The 18039-nt window shown below is 40.9% G+C and overlaps 1 protein-coding gene across 2 annotated transcripts; it reads left to right on the forward strand.

The window, feature by feature from the left end:
- Window positions 1-2716: 2716 nt before the first annotated feature.
- On the forward strand, window positions 2717-17807 carry tmem132a (transmembrane protein 132A). 2 transcript variants are annotated; one of them, XM_031867189.1, is made up of 14 exons: window positions 2717-2912; window positions 6387-6472; window positions 6909-7135; window positions 7255-7467; window positions 7579-7781; window positions 8981-9121; window positions 9240-9494; window positions 9620-9772; window positions 10282-10477; window positions 10608-10751; window positions 12416-12618; window positions 13681-13900; window positions 13992-14183; window positions 14851-17807. In XM_031867189.1, exons 2-14 carry the CDS (start codon window positions 6397-6399, stop codon window positions 15769-15771), a joined length of 3144 nt encoding a protein of 1047 aa, XP_031723049.1. In that variant the 5' UTR covers window positions 2717-2912; window positions 6387-6396; the 3' UTR covers window positions 15772-17807. The 2 variants fall into 2 exon arrangements, with proteins under 2 accessions (XP_031723049.1, XP_031723051.1); XM_031867191.1 differs by lacking the exon at window positions 2717-2912 and having other exon boundaries at window positions 6335-6472.
- Window positions 17808-18039: the final 232 nt, after the last annotated feature.

An 18039-nucleotide genomic window follows, 5' to 3' on the forward strand; every position in this document is an offset into this window, starting at 1 on the left:
AAAGATTCTGCGTATTCCATAGATATGTCTTACAGTTCCATGGTAAATACTAATTGTACTAACTTCTGTCCATCCTGGGAGAGGGATCCCTCCTCTGTTGCTCTCCCGAAGGTTTCTTCCTCTTTTCTCCCCATTAAAGGTTTTTAGGATGTCGCAAAGCACTGAATGGTTTAGGGCCAAAATACACCAAAATATCATATGAAAATAGTGCACGAATGGAAACAGTGTTATGTTGTTATTGTGTCACTTGGCACTTTTAACTTTCATGTAGATGCCATAAACATCACATGAAATAAAATGCATTAAGTGAAGTTGAATGTCACTATGGCTGGGTCCTTCCCATTTAGGTCCCATTCCTCCAGTGCGGTTTTCAGTAACTTGTGCATTGTCCATGTCTGTAAAACACGTAAAACTAGTCCCCAGTCATCAGAGATGGGATGAGACATAATCATAACATACGACTGGGAGGGTCTAGACGTCCACACATTGCACGTCAAGGCTACTCTCTCTGCAGGCGTGAGCGGTGTTTCTTCAACTCTTTGTCAATCCTTCAAACAGGGTTTTCAACCATACTTTCCAGCCTCATATCTTTGCAACTGACATGCACAACCAACTCTTTTATCTCCTTAGCAGCTGAGGTAGATCTGAGCTTGTTATGGTACTATCTGCCTCCAGTCCACAGGTTTCAGCGGAGGTTGCAGTGCCACTATTTTCACTTGCATGGTGTCTTGTCAAGTGACTCCGTAATATTTTCCGCCATGCGAGCTTCTACTTTGTTGTGAGATGCCATGTACTGATACTGGCCGGATCATGTTACAGGCCGGGAGGTCACTGGCCTTAGCTTAGTCCGCACTATAGCGACATTTACAGAAGGAGGTTGTGTGACACACACAGGGATTTGAGTATTTGTATTTCATATTTTTCTCTTTCCTCTGTTAAGCTCCTCTCTTTATCGGATCCATTGTCCTCTAAGCCCCTTCTGCTGCTCCATTACCACTCTCACCGTGCAGACACACACACACACACACACACACACATATATGTTTATATGTATATGTATATATGTATATGTATAAATGTGTATGTATGTATATATATATATGTATAATGACAATTTGAATGAAAAGGAGAAACGACCAGCTGGAATATTTATTTACGACATTTCAGCCTGCTTGACCTTCAAATATTTTAAATTAAATATTTCGAAAATGTTCCTTGACCACTTCTTTATGAGGTCTTGACACGTTATAACAATGTCATGTAACTTTGGTTCTTGCTCCAGACAACAGAAAAAAACAACAACAGAGGTCATTGCATTTGAACAAACTTCCGGTAATGTCCTTTTTGTCTTACCATAACATATGTGTAATCATTCTTCATATCACTGCACTGTGTTTTTCAAAAAATGATGCTTCCAGACAATGAAGCTGCATTGTTAATTACGTTTCGAGGGAAACATATTTTCTTCCTGATTAGGTTTGTATTTGAGGTATCACAAATAAATGTATTTTCAAACTTGGTGGAAGTCTATGTTAAGTTGAGGATAGATGCATGAGTGAGTCAAACTAATTTGACTTTCACCCAGGAGGCAGGGCTCATGTCCCGCATGAAACGAATAGTCAAAGTGACTATTTAAAATCACGTTTAATGACCTATGTAACTTTAGTTATGCAATAAACAAACTTATTTTAAGAATCATGATCATCAACCGAAATCATGATCTTTTACGAAATATAACCAAGTAGTTTTATTGTATTTTTGTTTTAATTCCCATTAACCATGTATTTAAAACAGCTCCCATAATTCGAGATAATGTGTTTCCCTCAAAACGTAATTTAGAGGGCATTTGTTTGGCAAGATAATGTTTTGGAGACAGTGTTGCACTGTGTCATTACTTACATTTCGGCCATAATTACGCTGGAACATTATCTCTTAATTAAAACTATAGAAATAGGCTCACCATTCCTACAACGCTGCCATCACATACATACCATGTGACAAACAGTGACATAAAGCACTAATGTGGAGCCGTCACGCTCGTCACAGTCCTGCTGCAATGATGGGATTTGTAGTGTTTGTCGAGTGTTTGCATCGGACTGCTCTGGCAGGCACTCGGCTTTAACCACTAAGCTTAGAATTTTACATTATAATGTAAATGCACAGCCATTATACAATGTCTGCGTGTTAAAGAGACCATTTGTCTGTAATTACAGCACACACAACATACACATTTAATGATTCTGTGGGATTATAGTCGTCGTGTGATGGTGAAAGCCACATTCTTCAGACAGTGCACACACACACACACACTTACACACACACACAAACACACACACAGTGAAGTGTTAGGAAAAGCATTTAATTTCAATAGAGTGACCTTGTCTTTGGCAAAAATAATTTGAAGATGAGAGGGTGGAGGGACAACAGAGAGGGATCAGACAGGACGGGTGAGGAAGCAAGAGAGCAAGCCAAACCTAAAAGAAAAAAAAACGAGATACGTGAAGAAGGGGAGGGTGAAAGGACATAACTGAGAGGGAGAGGATTACTTACCGTTTTAAACAAATAAATCTGTATTGTGTGAGTCTGGCACAGGGAGGGAGGGCGGGCAGAGAGAGAGAGAGAGAGAGAGAGAGAGAGAGAGAGAGAGAGAGACAGAGAGAGAGAGAGAGAGAAAGAGGGGTTTATAGCATCAGCAGACCAGCAAAGATCAGCGGGAGAGACGAAAATGACATATAACTGTTTAGTTGAAGTAATTTTCTTTTTTGAATAGATAAGTAATATTTGTGGTGAATATTTTTTTTAATTCCTGTTAGTAGCAATGATGCGACTCTGAGCAAGGACAAAGGGAGCCACCTGCTGCACAAATGCCTCGAGGAAAAGATGTAATCTGGAGCTAAGATAGACAGATACAAGTGGGTAAAATGAGTGTGTGTTTGTGTAAGGCAGAGAGACTTCAATTGTGTGTGTTATGTAGAACAGTATAGAACAGTATTGTATCATCTGACCTGTTAACAGTGATTGTTGTCTACTGGGAACATAACACACACATGTGATATATTTAGCTGTATGTTCTGCTGTTTGGTCTTTGATCTTGTGCAGATCATTCAGTGTCTGAATTTAAGTTCCATCCAGCTGATGTGTATTAGAGTCTGCATGTGTGTGTATGGATGTTCACAGGAGATGCAGACTTGTAAAATATTGTTTGTCAATAAGTGGCCATGTGTCTATGATGTTACACGTGGAGGCGCTGATTGGTTTCGTGAAAAATTCTCTTCCCCTGCAGGTGTTATGTAACAGAGCTAAAATGAGCCTTTCCATGAGTCCAAAGCAAATTTTCACAATTTAACAAAATAAATTGTTTTGGTTATTATCTCTGACATAGAGAACAAAATACTCACCTGGGATGTGCTCTATGTAGGGACAATCAGTCAATAAACCAAATAGAGCTCTTGTTTTTCAAAAAGAAATGGTCTCTCATAATGATGAGACGTTGTTGTTTGAACCCACATATTTAAAAATAGACTTTTCTTAGTTAGTTAGTGCCCAAGCACAAAAGCCAAATGGTCCTTGGAAGTCAGTCATGTTGGATTTTGTGCATTCATTTTCATTTCATGAACTAATGTTTAAGGGCTTTAGGATGCACTTAAATTCGTGAACATTTTCACCCATGTTAAAACTGCCAAAATTTGGCAAACACATCAAAACCTTAGAATATTACGAGAATATACAGTGATTGGTGTCACGTTTGTTTAGCAGGCTCCATAGTGCCCCCTAATGTGTGGGAGGCCTAAGTTGGGACATAGTTGCTCAGATAGAGTGCCACAGGAAAATGTCCTAAAACTCGGAAATGAGTTAGCTTTAAGCACTTCAAGTTCCCTTGTATCAAAGTTAATGGGTTTTTCAATGTTTTTTTGGTTAGATGCCTGAAATGAGATCTGTTGTTAACCGCAGCTTAAAATGTTTCAACGTTTAGTTAAACGATATGAAATACGTCAGTAGATACCCCTCTTTCTTTTAAGCTTTTAAGTGTCTTAAAAAGACGGTTGCTAACAAGTGGCTTGCCTTCAAAGCCTTGTTGTGTATACTCAAACTCATGCGACTGTGGTGTAGCTAACTTTGTCAGTGCGACTGTGGCTAAGTGGAGAGCAGGGTTGTCCTTCAATCAGAGGATCGGTGGTTCGATCCCCAGCTCTGCTAGTTGCATGATGATGTGTCCTTGAGCAAGACACTTAACCCCAAAATTGCTCTCGTAGCTGTGCCTACGGTGTGTGAATGAGTTAGTCTGATAGGCAGGTGTCACTTAGCACCTGCCATCAGTGTGTGAATGATGAAAGCACTTTGAGTGGTGGGAATACAAAGCTATACAGTTCCACTATGGTAAATGGAACTGTATTGTATAGTAGTCTTCTGACTTCTTCAAAGCGCTGTAACACTACATGTCATACAGCCATTCAAACACTGAGGGCTACCATGCAAGGTGGTCCCTGCCCATCAGGACTAAACATTCACACTCCTCCATACACTGCAGGCACAGCAACTTGGGGTTAAGTGTCTTACACATGGACAGGAGCCATTTTATTGCCTAACATTAGCTATTTACTTTCGGCGGTTGTGTTTAGGTTTAAACAATTATTTAAGTGGTGTTAATTTCTGAAGATTATCTTGCTGAGCTAAATATGTAAATAAACGTACTTTTGCCACAATGCTTATTCCATCCATCCATTTACTCTCCGCTTATCTGGGGCCGGGTTGCAGAGGCACCAGGCTTAGGAAGTTATTCCTGATGTCCCTCTACCTAGCAATGCTTTCCAAATCTGCCTGGAAAACCCCAAGGATTTCCCTACATACAAGACATATAATCCCTCCAGCATGTTCATGGGCCTCTTATCAGTCGAACATGCCCAGAAAACCTCTAAAAGGAGGCATCCAGGAGGTATCCTGATCAGATGCCCGAACCCCCTCAGCTGGCTCCTTTCGACTACCGTAAGGAAGCTTACCCAAAGCGCATTACCATAGGTGAGGGTCGGAACATAGATGGACTGGTAAATCAAGAGCTTTGTCTTCCGGCTTAGCTCCCCCTTTACCACAACGATCCAGTACAACACCCGCATCAATGCTGACACAGAGTTACAATTCTGGGGGTCTCCAAACCGCACTCTCTTCTCCCCCCGGCTCCGCCTTGAAATTCTGTCCATGACAATAACAAACTGATTCTGTGAAAAAGGACAACCCTGGTGGAGTTGACTTTGTGTCAGGTATAAGGACACAGCTCTTTGCCATGGCGGGAAACCCTACCCTGAGATATTATCCCCAACAATACAGCTCCCAGGTACAGTGAGGCACAGAAAACCCTCCACCAGGTTAGGGTAAAACAAATCCCATTGGCTTTTAAACAAGGAACCAGTGCGATGCTTACTTCCAAGGTTGGCATTCATTTTACAAACACATCTTTGAGGACTTTAGGAAGCACACAAAGTCATGAAACGTTGCACCCTTGTACAAATGAGTAATCAATTTGAATTTGGTGTCGTAATTTGGCTTGCACTTGGCATGGCTCCATTGTGCACCCTAATCACTTTTAGCATGCAAAGGCATTTTTAACGTCCTCTGTTTACTCGAAAACAGTGATTGAGTTTGTGTTTGTTTAGTGGGCTCCATAGCGCCCCCTAATGTGTGGAAGGTATTAGTTGGGACATGGTTTTAATGTTAGGTCGGATCTGACCGTTGCATAGTCACATGGATGCATTTAATTAAGGTGTCCACCACAAAAAAGGATACTTGACTTTCCATTGCCATTGTTTTCGTGCTGAGCGACATAAAAAAATGGACTATAAGTGTCCCTATACAAGAAACCAATACATTACTGGGCTATTCCAGAACACCCATGCTATATCCAACCATAACTGTTAGCTAGCTAAACATAGCTAACCATAGTGTTCATCATCCATCATTGTATGTTTAACATGTTGACTCATCTTGAGCAAGTTAGCATGATTAATTAGAAGCTACAATTTAACATTAATGTAGCATTTACGTGCTGGTTCTGGAGCTTTTGACCATATCAAATGTTTTTTATCAGCATCTGAAATTTGCTCAACTGTTTGTCTCAACAGTAGAAGTTCTAATGTTCATTATTCTGAGGACTTTAAGGACTTCCCTTCCATATTGGCTTAAAAGTTGAGCTTCACAGCTGACCTGCAGATGAAGACCTGTGTTTCGGTTGAAAGCTACAGAAGAAGCTAGTGAACGGATACGTTCTAAAGTACAACTAGGGTTAGGGAAATACACTTGAATAATTAAAATGTCAAACATTTACTGCATGTGTATTAAATGGTTCTATTGGATGATAATATTTAATGCAGAATAGTTTAATATTTTTGCATCAGGTCTGTAGAGATGGCAGATTTCAGCTGGGCCGGTGTGTGTTGGGGCAGAAGAGGAGTTAGCATTCTGCTGCTCTTTTGGATTTTAGGTGAGTCTTTTCTATGGTAATTTGATTTTTTGTTTGTCTGTGGTACTCATAGAGAGAGTGTATCTGTTTATGGAAATATTTATTGTTCATTCCAGCTTTAGTGCCATCGCTCCTTGATGTTTTTGTCCCGCTCTTTTCAGCCATGCATTCTGTCACATAACTTTTCTATTTCCACCTTTTTCTTAAAGGATGCAGTCCAGATTTTACATTCTTTCTCTCTGTCACTTCCTCCAGCAACATTCTAACTAACCCAAACCTATTTCCATTCTCTACTTGTCTACCAATTGCCCTTGAACTTATTCCCCTGTCTCAATCACCTCACTCCCACATCGAGCCAGTGTTGTTTTGTTTTGTTGTTGTTTTAAGACATCTGCTTTATATAATGACTACTGATGATTACTAATGAATACTTATCCTTTCCTTTTTATTCCCTCAGTCCCTCCATCCTTCATGCAGCCTCCTCTCCCTCTCTCCCTGCCGGTCCACGTGTCGGTTGTCCCTCCAGCCTGGGAGTTCCTCCCTCTGTCTCAGGTGGAGCTGGGCCCTCTTTTCTCCAACTCCACCCCCTTCTCCTTCTCTCAAAGCCTGTTCATGTTGCGCCCACCTGGCAAGGCCCCAAGACCAGGTGTCCAGGCTTCATTTGGCCCTTACTCAGTTACACAGGTATTTGAAAAATGACCACACAGAGATTTGTGGGGAAGTTGACTGATGATGTGAATGTTTACTAATTCTACTGAAACTGCTCAAGCTAACTAGTAACATACCTCTTTATTTTTCCACAGCTCATATCAGAGCCTCTCCTCCCTCTCTCTACCCTTCTGTCCGCCTCTCTCCTCTCAGAGCATGTGGAGAGAGAGAGGGATAAGGGCAGGCAGAAGAGGTTCAGGGTGAGGACGCTGTTCCACAAGCGGGGTGACAACAGCACCCGAGGGACCTGCATCACCCTGCATGCCTTCAAGGAGACTAAGGAGCACAAAGCCTCCTGTATCACACAGGTGAGGACCAGATCATATCTCTACCTAGTGGTTTCGCTCTTTTCTTCTTATTTATTCATTACACCACTTCCCTTTCTTCACTCTTATCCATCTATCCGTCCTGTTTTCCAGCCTCCTCTAGGGCTTTGCGTGGTAACTCTGACACTGCCTAATGATTGGTTTGAGGATCAACACACCAACCAATCACATCAGGATTTGGAAAAGTGGCACAGTAACCCCCACCACCGTCGCCGGATGCAGAAGCGACAACGGCAACGGAAAGGACATCATCACGGCAACCTTGTCAACCACCAGCATACTTCTCCTTCACCGAGGTGATGTTTTAACCACATTATGCAAATTTTAAAGTTCATACTTTTGGGTTTCTACTTGGAGATGTTTATATTGGCTAGCCTATCTTAATAGTTTCTGAAACATTTGGTGCAATGATTTCATTATAGCCTCTGTCAAAGAAGAGCAGGGACAAATCAGTTTGATTCTCTGATGTTCTAAAGTTTTTTTCCAATGAATGAAGGGTAACCAAATGTTAGAAGATTTTATGTTATAACAACATAAAATCTTCTAACATTTGGTTACCCTTCATTCACTTCTTAGAGTCACAAATGTAGTATTTGATTTTTTCTAATTCCACAAAGGAGAAGGTATCTTTTATCCAGTGGGTATGAGAGAGGGACAAGGACTCTTCCGGAGCATCGGAATTGCACGCCTCACTAGCAATGTGAGAACAACAACAACATCCCTCCCTATCTGAACACGCTCTTTCCAAATGGATCTGGGGGCGGTTCAAAAAGGTCAAAGCGGCAACGGAATAAGACCTCCGACAGTCAGCTAGAGTTTTGTACATTCATGCTGTTGTTGAACATGCCCCTTCACCTCCCCCATCACTGCTCAATCTTCGCGTATTTATCAGTCATCATTTCATCAGCCTGCCAGTCTCAACAGAATCATCTACAGCCACCGCCTAAGTCTAAACTCCACGGGGGATTTATCTTGCTGCTGCTAAAGGCAGAAGCCCCTCGACTACAATTGTTCCTGTTGAGTCTAAACTCCGAAGACTCTGTCAAGACTTTATTATCACATATCTCATAAAATAAACAATATTGTTACTTCGCTTTGCTTTGACTCTCCTGATTGAAATGCAGTTCGAATCACTTATAGGGTGAGTAATCAGAACCGAAGAACAATGAACAGTTAAGTTAGTTAACTTGCTTACGGAACTGGGTTTGAGTACAAAAGTCGTAAAGAAAGCACGGGCAGGACATATTGTCTTGGAAGGTGGAAGTGAATGAACCCGGTTAAAGAGTAATCGCCCCTCAGGGATGAGGGTATGAAAAGGTTGTTGCATGAAGCCCATTCTGTTTAGGCAGGAGGAAGAGGTCCATTTATAGCAGGACAATTGTGCATGGACAGAAGTCTCTGAAGCAGTTTCCATGGATCCTTGTTTTCCCTTTATGTTTTGTAGATGATGATGATCAGTTGCCTGTGTGACAAATAAATGTATGCTTTCATTCAGATACCCTCAAGTTGTTGATGAGGACATCCAGGGGCATGTTCCATGGGCCCTCAGATACCAACGGGTTCCCATCAGAAACCAAATACAGCTTTACTACTCCTCCTCTGACACTGTGGCTGACTTAAATCTGACACCACCAGGGTATGTGAATGAATAGGAACATGTAGAGAGATTTTTTTTTTTGCTGCCCTTGAATTAATGTCTTTCTGCCATTCTCCAAAATCTATCGATCTTTTCGACCAATTGACCGTCAATCCAGATGTGTGGAGGACAGAGCAGCTCAGTCTCAGAGGCAGCTCTTCCATATCAAAGCAGTGACACTGAAGGAGGAAGAGAGAGAGCAGAGCAGGACCAAAGAAGAAGAAACATGTTTGAACGGGCAGGAAGAGGAGGAGCTTAGCTTGGACCCCCATGTCATGATTCGCTATCACAGGGGCCCGGTCCTGATAGGACAGCCAATCAGAGTGTCTTTGAATGTGAGAGCTAACTTCAGCAGTGAGCTTGTTGTCATAAGGTAAACACTAAATGATATCACTACAACACTACGTTCACATTCTTAAAATGCTGTTTTGTATTACAGTCTGTATCACTAGCTACCAACCACTCTGATAGTTTTACATTCAAAATCTGTGTCTTCAGGCTGAAGGTGAAGAAGGGCTTGGTGTCCATGGTGGCTCAGAAAACTCTGACCTCTGATCTGTGGGCAGTGACCCTGGAGAGAAGCCAAGGCTCCAAACACGACGTGGTGTCTATCCTGTGCCACAAACACAGCACACACAAGCACACACACAAGTAGGTCAAGAGTTCAATCACAGTAGCCAGCAAACACACTAAATGTCCCCTTATATAGTAACGTCCACACAGCCTGATGAAGCTAACTTGTTTAACAAAGAAAGTTGATAACCACCATCAGGATACCCATTATCACTGATTGGGCACTTAGGTTTTGTTGAGCCAGCTAACACAAAGAAAGCTTGGCTCTGTTGAACCTGCTTCTTAGTACACCCCTTTGTCCATTGCATAAATGTTTCTGGATCCCAAGGTTAATTGAGTGGAGTTGAGGCTAGCTGCAAGCAGGCTGGAGTGAAGACTGGTTGCTAGCAGGCCAGAGGCTAGCTAAAGAGGAAGCAGGGTGGGAGCTAGCAGACTGTGAATCAGGGTTGTTGTCCGATGTGCCAATCTGAGAGCTGCCTCTTTGTACTCACAATCAAAAATTGTACTTTCACCATGTCAGGAAAGTTTGGACCATGACGGATCTATAGATACTAGAAGCTCAGTCTCTGATCTCTGTTGCCCTGCAGTCCCACTTTACTACAGCAGGTGGTGTGTCTGTCAGTCCATGGCCTGAGGCAGAGCTTCGGTGTTGCCATGACGGTGTCTGCTAACTGGTGGGTGGAGTACTCTGGGCATATAAAACCCCTATCGCCACATGGAGCAGCAGTGAGCATCTTCTCATTTGCTGATCGACACATCTTTAGCATCGCTCCCATCACAGAGGTACTTCATCTATTCAGTCATTAATTTAATCCCAATCCAGGGATCATCATTTTTATAATCTTTCAAATTTTTTAAAGATTCATACAATCTGATCTGTTTATACATATTTTTTCTAATCCTCTATCCTCAGAGTAACACAATCATCAACACAGCCATACTGACCAACCAGCCAGTGTCACTTCCTGTCATTGTGCTGGCCATAAACCATAATGGGAAGGTGTCAGATGTCACCTCTGCAGTCACGTGCCACTCTACCAACGAGAACACTGTCAAGGTGCAACGCACTCAAATACAAACAAATCTGTCAAAAGATCAGTCTGATATTTTACAAAGTACAGGTTTGCTCGTTAATTGTGTTACCCAGATTCAGAAGAATAAGAATAATACCTCATAATTGCAGGTCACTCACTGACATTTTGTTTTTCTTGCAAAGATCATAGTGTATTATACGTACTTATCATAGTTGTAATGCATTATGATAATTTTAGAATATATTATAATTACTGTTATAATGCATTATAATGTGATTAGAAGTTACTCTAAGTGGTCATTTCTGGGGCGGTTATAGCTCAGTGGGTAGAACCTTTAACAACAAGGTTGGCGGTTCAATCTCCTACTGTCTGTATGTAGAAATGTCCTTGAACAAGAACCTCAAGTTGCTCCCTGGCGCTTTACCGCAGCCCACTGCTGCTCAATGCTGAGAATGGTTTCAGTGCAGAGGTCAAATTTCATATACAGTATGATGTACCTGTATGTACCTGTATGTATGTAATGATTGATATAACGTTTAAGTCACTGGATGCTTTAAGTGAAGGGAAAATTATAAAAGAAATGGAGAACTCCAATTTGACACAACTTTTGATGAACAGTTAAATGATTGACATTTACATTTAACTATTGTAATGTTTCCCCAAAAACTCCAAAGAAGGTTGACTCAAAGTATAGAAAATACCTGAAAAATAATTATGTTTTATCTGTAGCTGTATACAACGGGTCATAACAGACAATTATGGTAAATGGTAAATGGACTTGCTTTTATATAGCGCCAAGTCCTCTGACCACTCAGAGCGCTGTATACTTCATGCCAACCCTTACCCCATTCATGGAAAGATTCTGTTGGAAGTTTGTCCCAGCGGATATAGCTAGATTACTCAGTAACTACAGCGCAATGGGCTGATTTTATTTGGAAATTATAAAGTGTGTTTTAATGTATGCACTGCCATGTTGAATCTCCCTAATGCTGTTAAGGTTATACCAAGGTTGGTAGAACTCATACCATGTTCAATGATGTGGTTATTTGTGCTAAACTGATATTTGGTCTCCTGACATCTGGGTGTTTGAAAGTTTTTTTTAAGTAGTCTTTTTCATTTTTTTATTTAACCTAAAAGTTAAATATTCAGTAAGCTGAGATATTATTGCCTCATGAAGTTGTTATCGCTAATGTTTCAGCAAACAGCTTATTTTCACATCCAGCAGACACAGAGCAATATTATTATTCATTTGGAGTCATGTTTGGGTCCATCTAATGGATGTAAGTCCAAAATCCACTTCAAAATATTTGGCTTTTTAGCTGCTAAATGACCACTAAAAAAACAGCTGCCTGCTGCTGCTGTCTGTGAAACCAAAACAATAACCTGAGAGAGGCTTTAAAAAAACGCCGTAGAGGCGAAGGGAAATACAGAGTTGGTGATAGTTCTCTGTGGGTTCGTTACTACAAGCAACATCTTTCACATTACACATTTAACTAATTGATGATATAATTATATTGATTACTGGACTTTAAATAAGTGATATCATTACATTTTAACATTCAATTAGAACAAAACAAAAGGTATACTGAATGTACTACATGTACTGACTGTACTATTGTCCTTTAATTGTCCTTTAATTTAATAGTCTTCTCCAATTGTCTTCTGTATGTGTCCTTCATAACCACAGGTGTCCAGTGATTGCTCAACCCTCTTTGTGGATGGCAGCGAATCAGGGTTGGGTAACACCTGTGCAGTGGTGGAGTTTCTACTGGGTGCGCTTCGTGGCTCTGTGTGTGTGGAGGTGTGGGCTCCTTCAGTGCCCCTGCGAGTGTCCTTGGCAGACCCTGTTCTCAACGCCATCGATGGCTGGAACCACTTCACAAAGACAGGGTAGGAGACAGCCCCATTGTGTCTTTACTGTGGTTTATTTAGCCTCTTATGCAACAGAGCAATCACTCGTTTTTGTAACTCTTCTCCAAAGAGGGTTTAAAAGAAAGGCCATCACAAATAGATATAAAGGAACAGCCATGACACTGAGCCTTCTACACTACAGTGTTGACTGTGTATGAATTTGTGATGTCTCACCTTAATCTCTTTGTGGTCCTGTGGTGAGTGTGCTGAATCAATTCTCCTGTTATCACCGTTGTGATTTCTTAGAGACCAAGACCAAGACTGCCAATACAGTTTAGTTGGTGGATATGGAAATAGACAAGATAATCAAGAAATGTGGCCTGACCACATTTCAAACTAGAACTAAAACACATTCACATTTGAAAGGCATATTCTTTTTTGATAATTATAACTAATTATTAACAAAGTTTAAATGTAATGACCATTTTGGGTCAAAATATTTAGGAGAAGAGAAGCCTAAGCTATTTGTCTGAGGAGGGATCCAAATGATCCTGAAGTTTGCCATTAAATTGATCCAGATCTCTGGCTTAAATTTTGAAATACCCAAATGTGGATTTTTGTCCGGATTAAAGGTAGGATTGGATCACCAAATCTTAAATTAAAATCTTCAGGATCAGGATTCCTTGGATCTGTATATACCCAGTTTTCAGATCAGATCCGAGTTTAATCCAATCCAACCAATATAATCTTGTGTTATCATTTTGAAATACTGACCCCTGTCGATCAATTGCATAGTGTGAAAGCATTTACAGGAAAGTGTATCTTATCACCCATGTTTATCTGTGCGGGAAAGTCCACCCTTTTGTGCATGTGCAACAAAGTCAAGACCCACTCGTAGGAAAACTGCTCCATAGCGCTACTAGAGGTCAGAAACGTCACAGGAAACCTGAGTCTGAGATCGAAGCTTAATATGTTTGACTTGTGATGGATTTTCTGATGGATTGTGACACAAGCATGATCCTATGCATCTGTGTATTATCTCACAGACACACTCCGATAACATAAGGCATTTAGCTCTTCATGTGTGTCCTGTCTCTTCAGGTGTGTACCAGTTTATCAACGCTCCTCCATTCAGGTTCTGACTCAGTTTACAGCTCAGGATTCTTATAGCAGAACCACACACCTCCTGGGCTCATCTGATTGGTTCGTGGATGTTACAGAGCTGGTCCGTAACTGGCTGAGAGTCGAGGACCCTCGAGTGGCTTCCCTTGGCGCCCAGAACAACCTGATTGGTTTACAACCAGGAAAGACATCACTCCATGTAGGTGATAGTTGTACATCAATTCCCTTTGAACATCTTCACCTACTGAGCATCATCATTATCATCTTTATCCACTGTCTCTTTCTCTCAGGTCGTCTCTGAGCAGTGGGATGGCGTGCTGGGCAGATGTGACATCACTGTGACCTCTGACCCCGTTACTCCTGGGGACCTGTCTGTGCAGGTTGTCAGCGGTCTTGGCATGTCAGTCACAGCTAACCCAACCCACGCTTCCATTGTAACAGCAACAGTAACTGCCTACAACATCCTGTACAACCATCACCAGGTGACTGAAAGGCGATTTATGATAATTGATTTGGGCGTCTGTGGCTCAGAGGTAGAGAGGGTCATCTGTCAATCAGACCTTGGTAGCCCCTGTCATCAGTGTGTGAATGGGTGTGAATGGATGAATGACATGTAGTGTATTGAGTGGTTGGAAGACTAAAAAAGGCGCTATACCATCCATTTACCTTGGGAAGGCACTTTGAATTCCCAATCAAAGCAAGTGTTCAGATAATAGCATTTAAAGTCAGTTGAAGACTATTAATATGAAACATCTGTGCAGGAAGTGTTGCGTTTCATTGACAGTAGCTGAGCACTGAACAAAAAATGGTAAGGTAGAACGACATGTCTGGTTAATAGTTTGTTTTTTATTTATCAAGACAACAGTTAATTGTGAAGGAAGTGTTGAGTTTGTATAAATTAAAACAAAAAAACAGATCAGAAACCATGGAGGCTTCTACAAAAATCTGACCAAAAATGCTTATAAAAACAGGGTACATTATTAATAAAGGCCTGGTCCTCTGTGAAGTAAATTAAGGCCACTATTAAAGAATTTGCACTTTATTGTTGAAAACACCTAGCTAACTTATTTAAAGTAACAATGTGAAACAGTTAAGAAGACTTGTCAGACCTAATTTTAGTTCCATTCATATCCTGTTGTGTCTCTCCAGGAGGCTTCCATCAGTGTGTGGGTCCAGTTCAGTGACGACACCGCCTCCCTCCTCTCCTCCTTTAGCGACCTTCCCTTTTTCCTACGTCTCTCGTCATTGGCTGAGACGGTGGTTGTTGTGGTGCCCGGTTCCAGCCCACGCATCTTAGCCCAGGGGGATGGAGGCGGGCCTTTACTGCCTGCAGAACTTCTGGTTTCAACCTGCGCTGACCAGCCAATCACCTCCAACTCTATCAGTGAAGGACACAGGGATTGGACGAACAATGGAGGAGGCGGCGGGACAAGGAGGCTGGCAAGAGGATCTGGTTGGATAAGAGTCAACCTAGACCTGGGCTTCCTGCAGCCAGCAGGGGACAAGGATGATGAGCGGGAGAAGTTTGAGTTTGACATTTCAGGCACGCTGGGTGAATCAGACAGCGATATCTATGCATCGAACTTTGACGAAGATGAAAGTGAGAACGTAAACAGTGACTACTATGACAAAATCAGTGGGAAGAGACCTGAGAGACATTGGAACCAGGTGGGGTACGGAGAGATGGTCAGTCGGAACAATCTGGAAAGAGCTGTGCTGATGCCCAGCCAGGAGGAGGGCGCTGTGTACTTCTCCCCTAGCCAGGAGAAAGACGGAAAGCGGGAGGAGGAAGATGAAGGACAGGGAGCTAGAGAGCTGGAGATGGGTGTGGGTGCTGTTCTGGCTCTGCTCTGTCTCTCTGCTGTCCTCTTCCTGGTAAACTGTCTGCCCTGTGCCCTGCGAGACAGAAGGAGGACAATGATGGAGGAGGAGAGGGAAGGAGAACTAGAGGGAGGTACAAAGGAAGACGAGGAAGAGGAGAGAAAGAAGAGAGAAGGTGAAGACAAGATAAAGCAGCAGCATGAGACGAACAATAAAGAGGATGTTAAAGAGGTAGAGATCATTTGCTGATATATGCACAGGCCAAGCTGAATTTAAGCTCAAATCTGTACTCAAAAGTAACATGAAGTGAATTATTGTAACAGCATGCTATCTTCCTGTTGTATTACACTAAGAGACAAATGGAAACTGTCTCCTCCAAAATGACTTCCCATGCAACTAAACTGCACACTCAATTACATTTCGAAGGAATTGTATTTTCCTCCGAACCGAACAGTTTGAAAATGCTACAAAAATACTTTCTTAGCTTTATAGGCAACAAAACTACTTTGTTAGGTTTGGTAAAAACGGTTTGGCTTAAAATAACTAGGATATTGAAACAGGACAAAAATGCCACAAAACAACTACATTTACACAAGACACAACCAGCAATCCCCCGGTTTAAGCCCTGTGCTTTCTGACCTATCCAACCCCCTGACCTCCTGAGAATCACTTATTTGTGAAACATCAAAAGGAAATAGAATCCACGACAAAATATGTTTCCCTCCTAAAGTAATTCACAATGCAGTTTTGTTGAATGGTAACATAATTTTTAGCAGACAGGGCTTAACCATGACATCACTTTTTCACATCTTCAGAGCCAAGCAACAGAAAATGTGCAGTCTGGATTCTGGGCCTCAGCTAAAACTAAAGTACTGGCCCATTTAGCATCCTGAACACAATTTTTTTGCAAAATCGGTTTGTCCTTTTCTGTCACTCTTTTTTTTGACTTTGAGCTGCTATGGAGGTTAGGTGTTTGTCCCAAATATAAACACTTTTATTCATTCTCTTTTTCCTGAGTTTGGACATTTTACAAACTGTAAAATGTGCCCCAATAACAATGATACTACTCTAGAAAAAACCAAACCAGCTACTCATATAAACTGAGAGCTCCCTGCAATAATCCTGCTGACACAATAGAATACATTATATCCAAAACGATTCTGTAAAAAATAATAATATAATAAATAATTAAAACTACTAAAATGTATCAAGCCATTGGAGGGTTAGTCCAGAAAGAGGCCCAGCGTTTAATAAACAAGGGGTTGTTGTTAGACTCTTTTTTGTTCTGTTCCTCGGGCAGCACCTTGGTCAGAGGTGAACCACTTGAAGGCGTTGCTTCTCCATAGAACATACACTGACAACATTGTGTAAACTCGTTTTTTTCTGGATGATTAGTGATTGCTATGTATCATGGAATAGTAATACTTTCTATGAAGCAGTTGTAGATTGCTAACATGTTAGGACTCACCCCAAATAAGTTCAGCTACCCCAGGAAGGGCTGACACTGCTGGTGCTTTCAACGGTTTCATCTCGTTATTGTTAAACTGATCCAATTTACTTGTACCTCTGTACCCTATTTTTCTGTTCCCTAATGAAAATTAAAAATACTACTATACCAAGACTTACTATACAAGACAGTTTTTTTTTTCGACACACTATACAACATTTTTATGACTTTTTCAAAGTACTGTACTGTGACTTTTTAAGACTTTTTGACATGCTATACTTTGACTTTTTTATTACCCGTTCAGCGCACTATGCTATTGCTTTTTATGACTTTTTAACATACTGTATGATGACATTCTTGACATGATGTACTATGATTTTTTTAAATAACTTTTTCGACATAATATACTATGTCGTTTTATGACTATTTGAACATACTTTAAAGACTTTTTAAAACTCCTTTGACAAACTATACTAGGGATTTGTATGACTTTTTTACATGGTATACGATAACTAACATAAAATACTATGATCTTTTCTTTATTTTACATACTATACTGTGCCTTTTTTGAAAGACTATACTGTGACTTTATTACTTTTTTTTTGAAGTGCTATACTATAACTTTGTTTACTTTTTTTGACATGCTATAAAATTAATTTTTTGATTAATTTCGACATCCTATACTTTTTTACATACTATATTTCAATCAGGAGAGACTTCATTAGAATTTAACAATGATTTATTATACATGCATATAAAATGAATAGTGCAAAGTCTTTGGCGATTGGACACTCAAAGTAATACAACCGAGGGTAGTGATGCTGAGGTCAGATAAGGCAGAATCCCCCTGGAGTCCAGATACTGGTGGTGGAGAGTTTTTGTTCACAAATCAATAATAAAGTCTTAACAAGATTCAAAGTTGTCTTTGTCCGTTTATTCTCTTGCAAGAGGGAAGAAAACACAACAGCTACATATTCAGTACTGTGTGAATGCTTCAAAATATGTAACACACAGGCTCCTTTATTTATACAGCGACAAGTTATTTCTCAAAAGTGCAGCACCCACTTGTC

This window comes from Anarrhichthys ocellatus, unplaced genomic scaffold, assembly GCF_004355925.1.
Source record: "Anarrhichthys ocellatus isolate YVR2014 unplaced genomic scaffold, GSC_Weel_1.0 scaffold38, whole genome shotgun sequence".
NCBI lineage: Eukaryota > Metazoa > Chordata > Actinopteri > Perciformes > Anarhichadidae > Anarrhichthys > Anarrhichthys ocellatus.

What these genes read in the sequence shown, in the direction of transcription:
- tmem132a (XM_031867189.1), top strand. Translation starts at nt 6,397, where the DNA reads ATGGCAGATTTCAGCTGGGCCGGTGTGTGTTGGGGCAGAAGAGGAGTT. An exon ending in GCCCTTACTCAGTTACACAG is followed by an intron (nt 7,136 to 7,254) that starts GTATTTGAAAAA and finishes ATTTTTCCACAG; the next exon opens with CTCATATCAGAGCCTCTCCT. An exon ending in AAGCCTCCTGTATCACACAG is followed by an intron (nt 7,468 to 7,578) that starts GTGAGGACCAGA and finishes CCTGTTTTCCAG; the next exon opens with CCTCCTCTAGGGCTTTGCGT.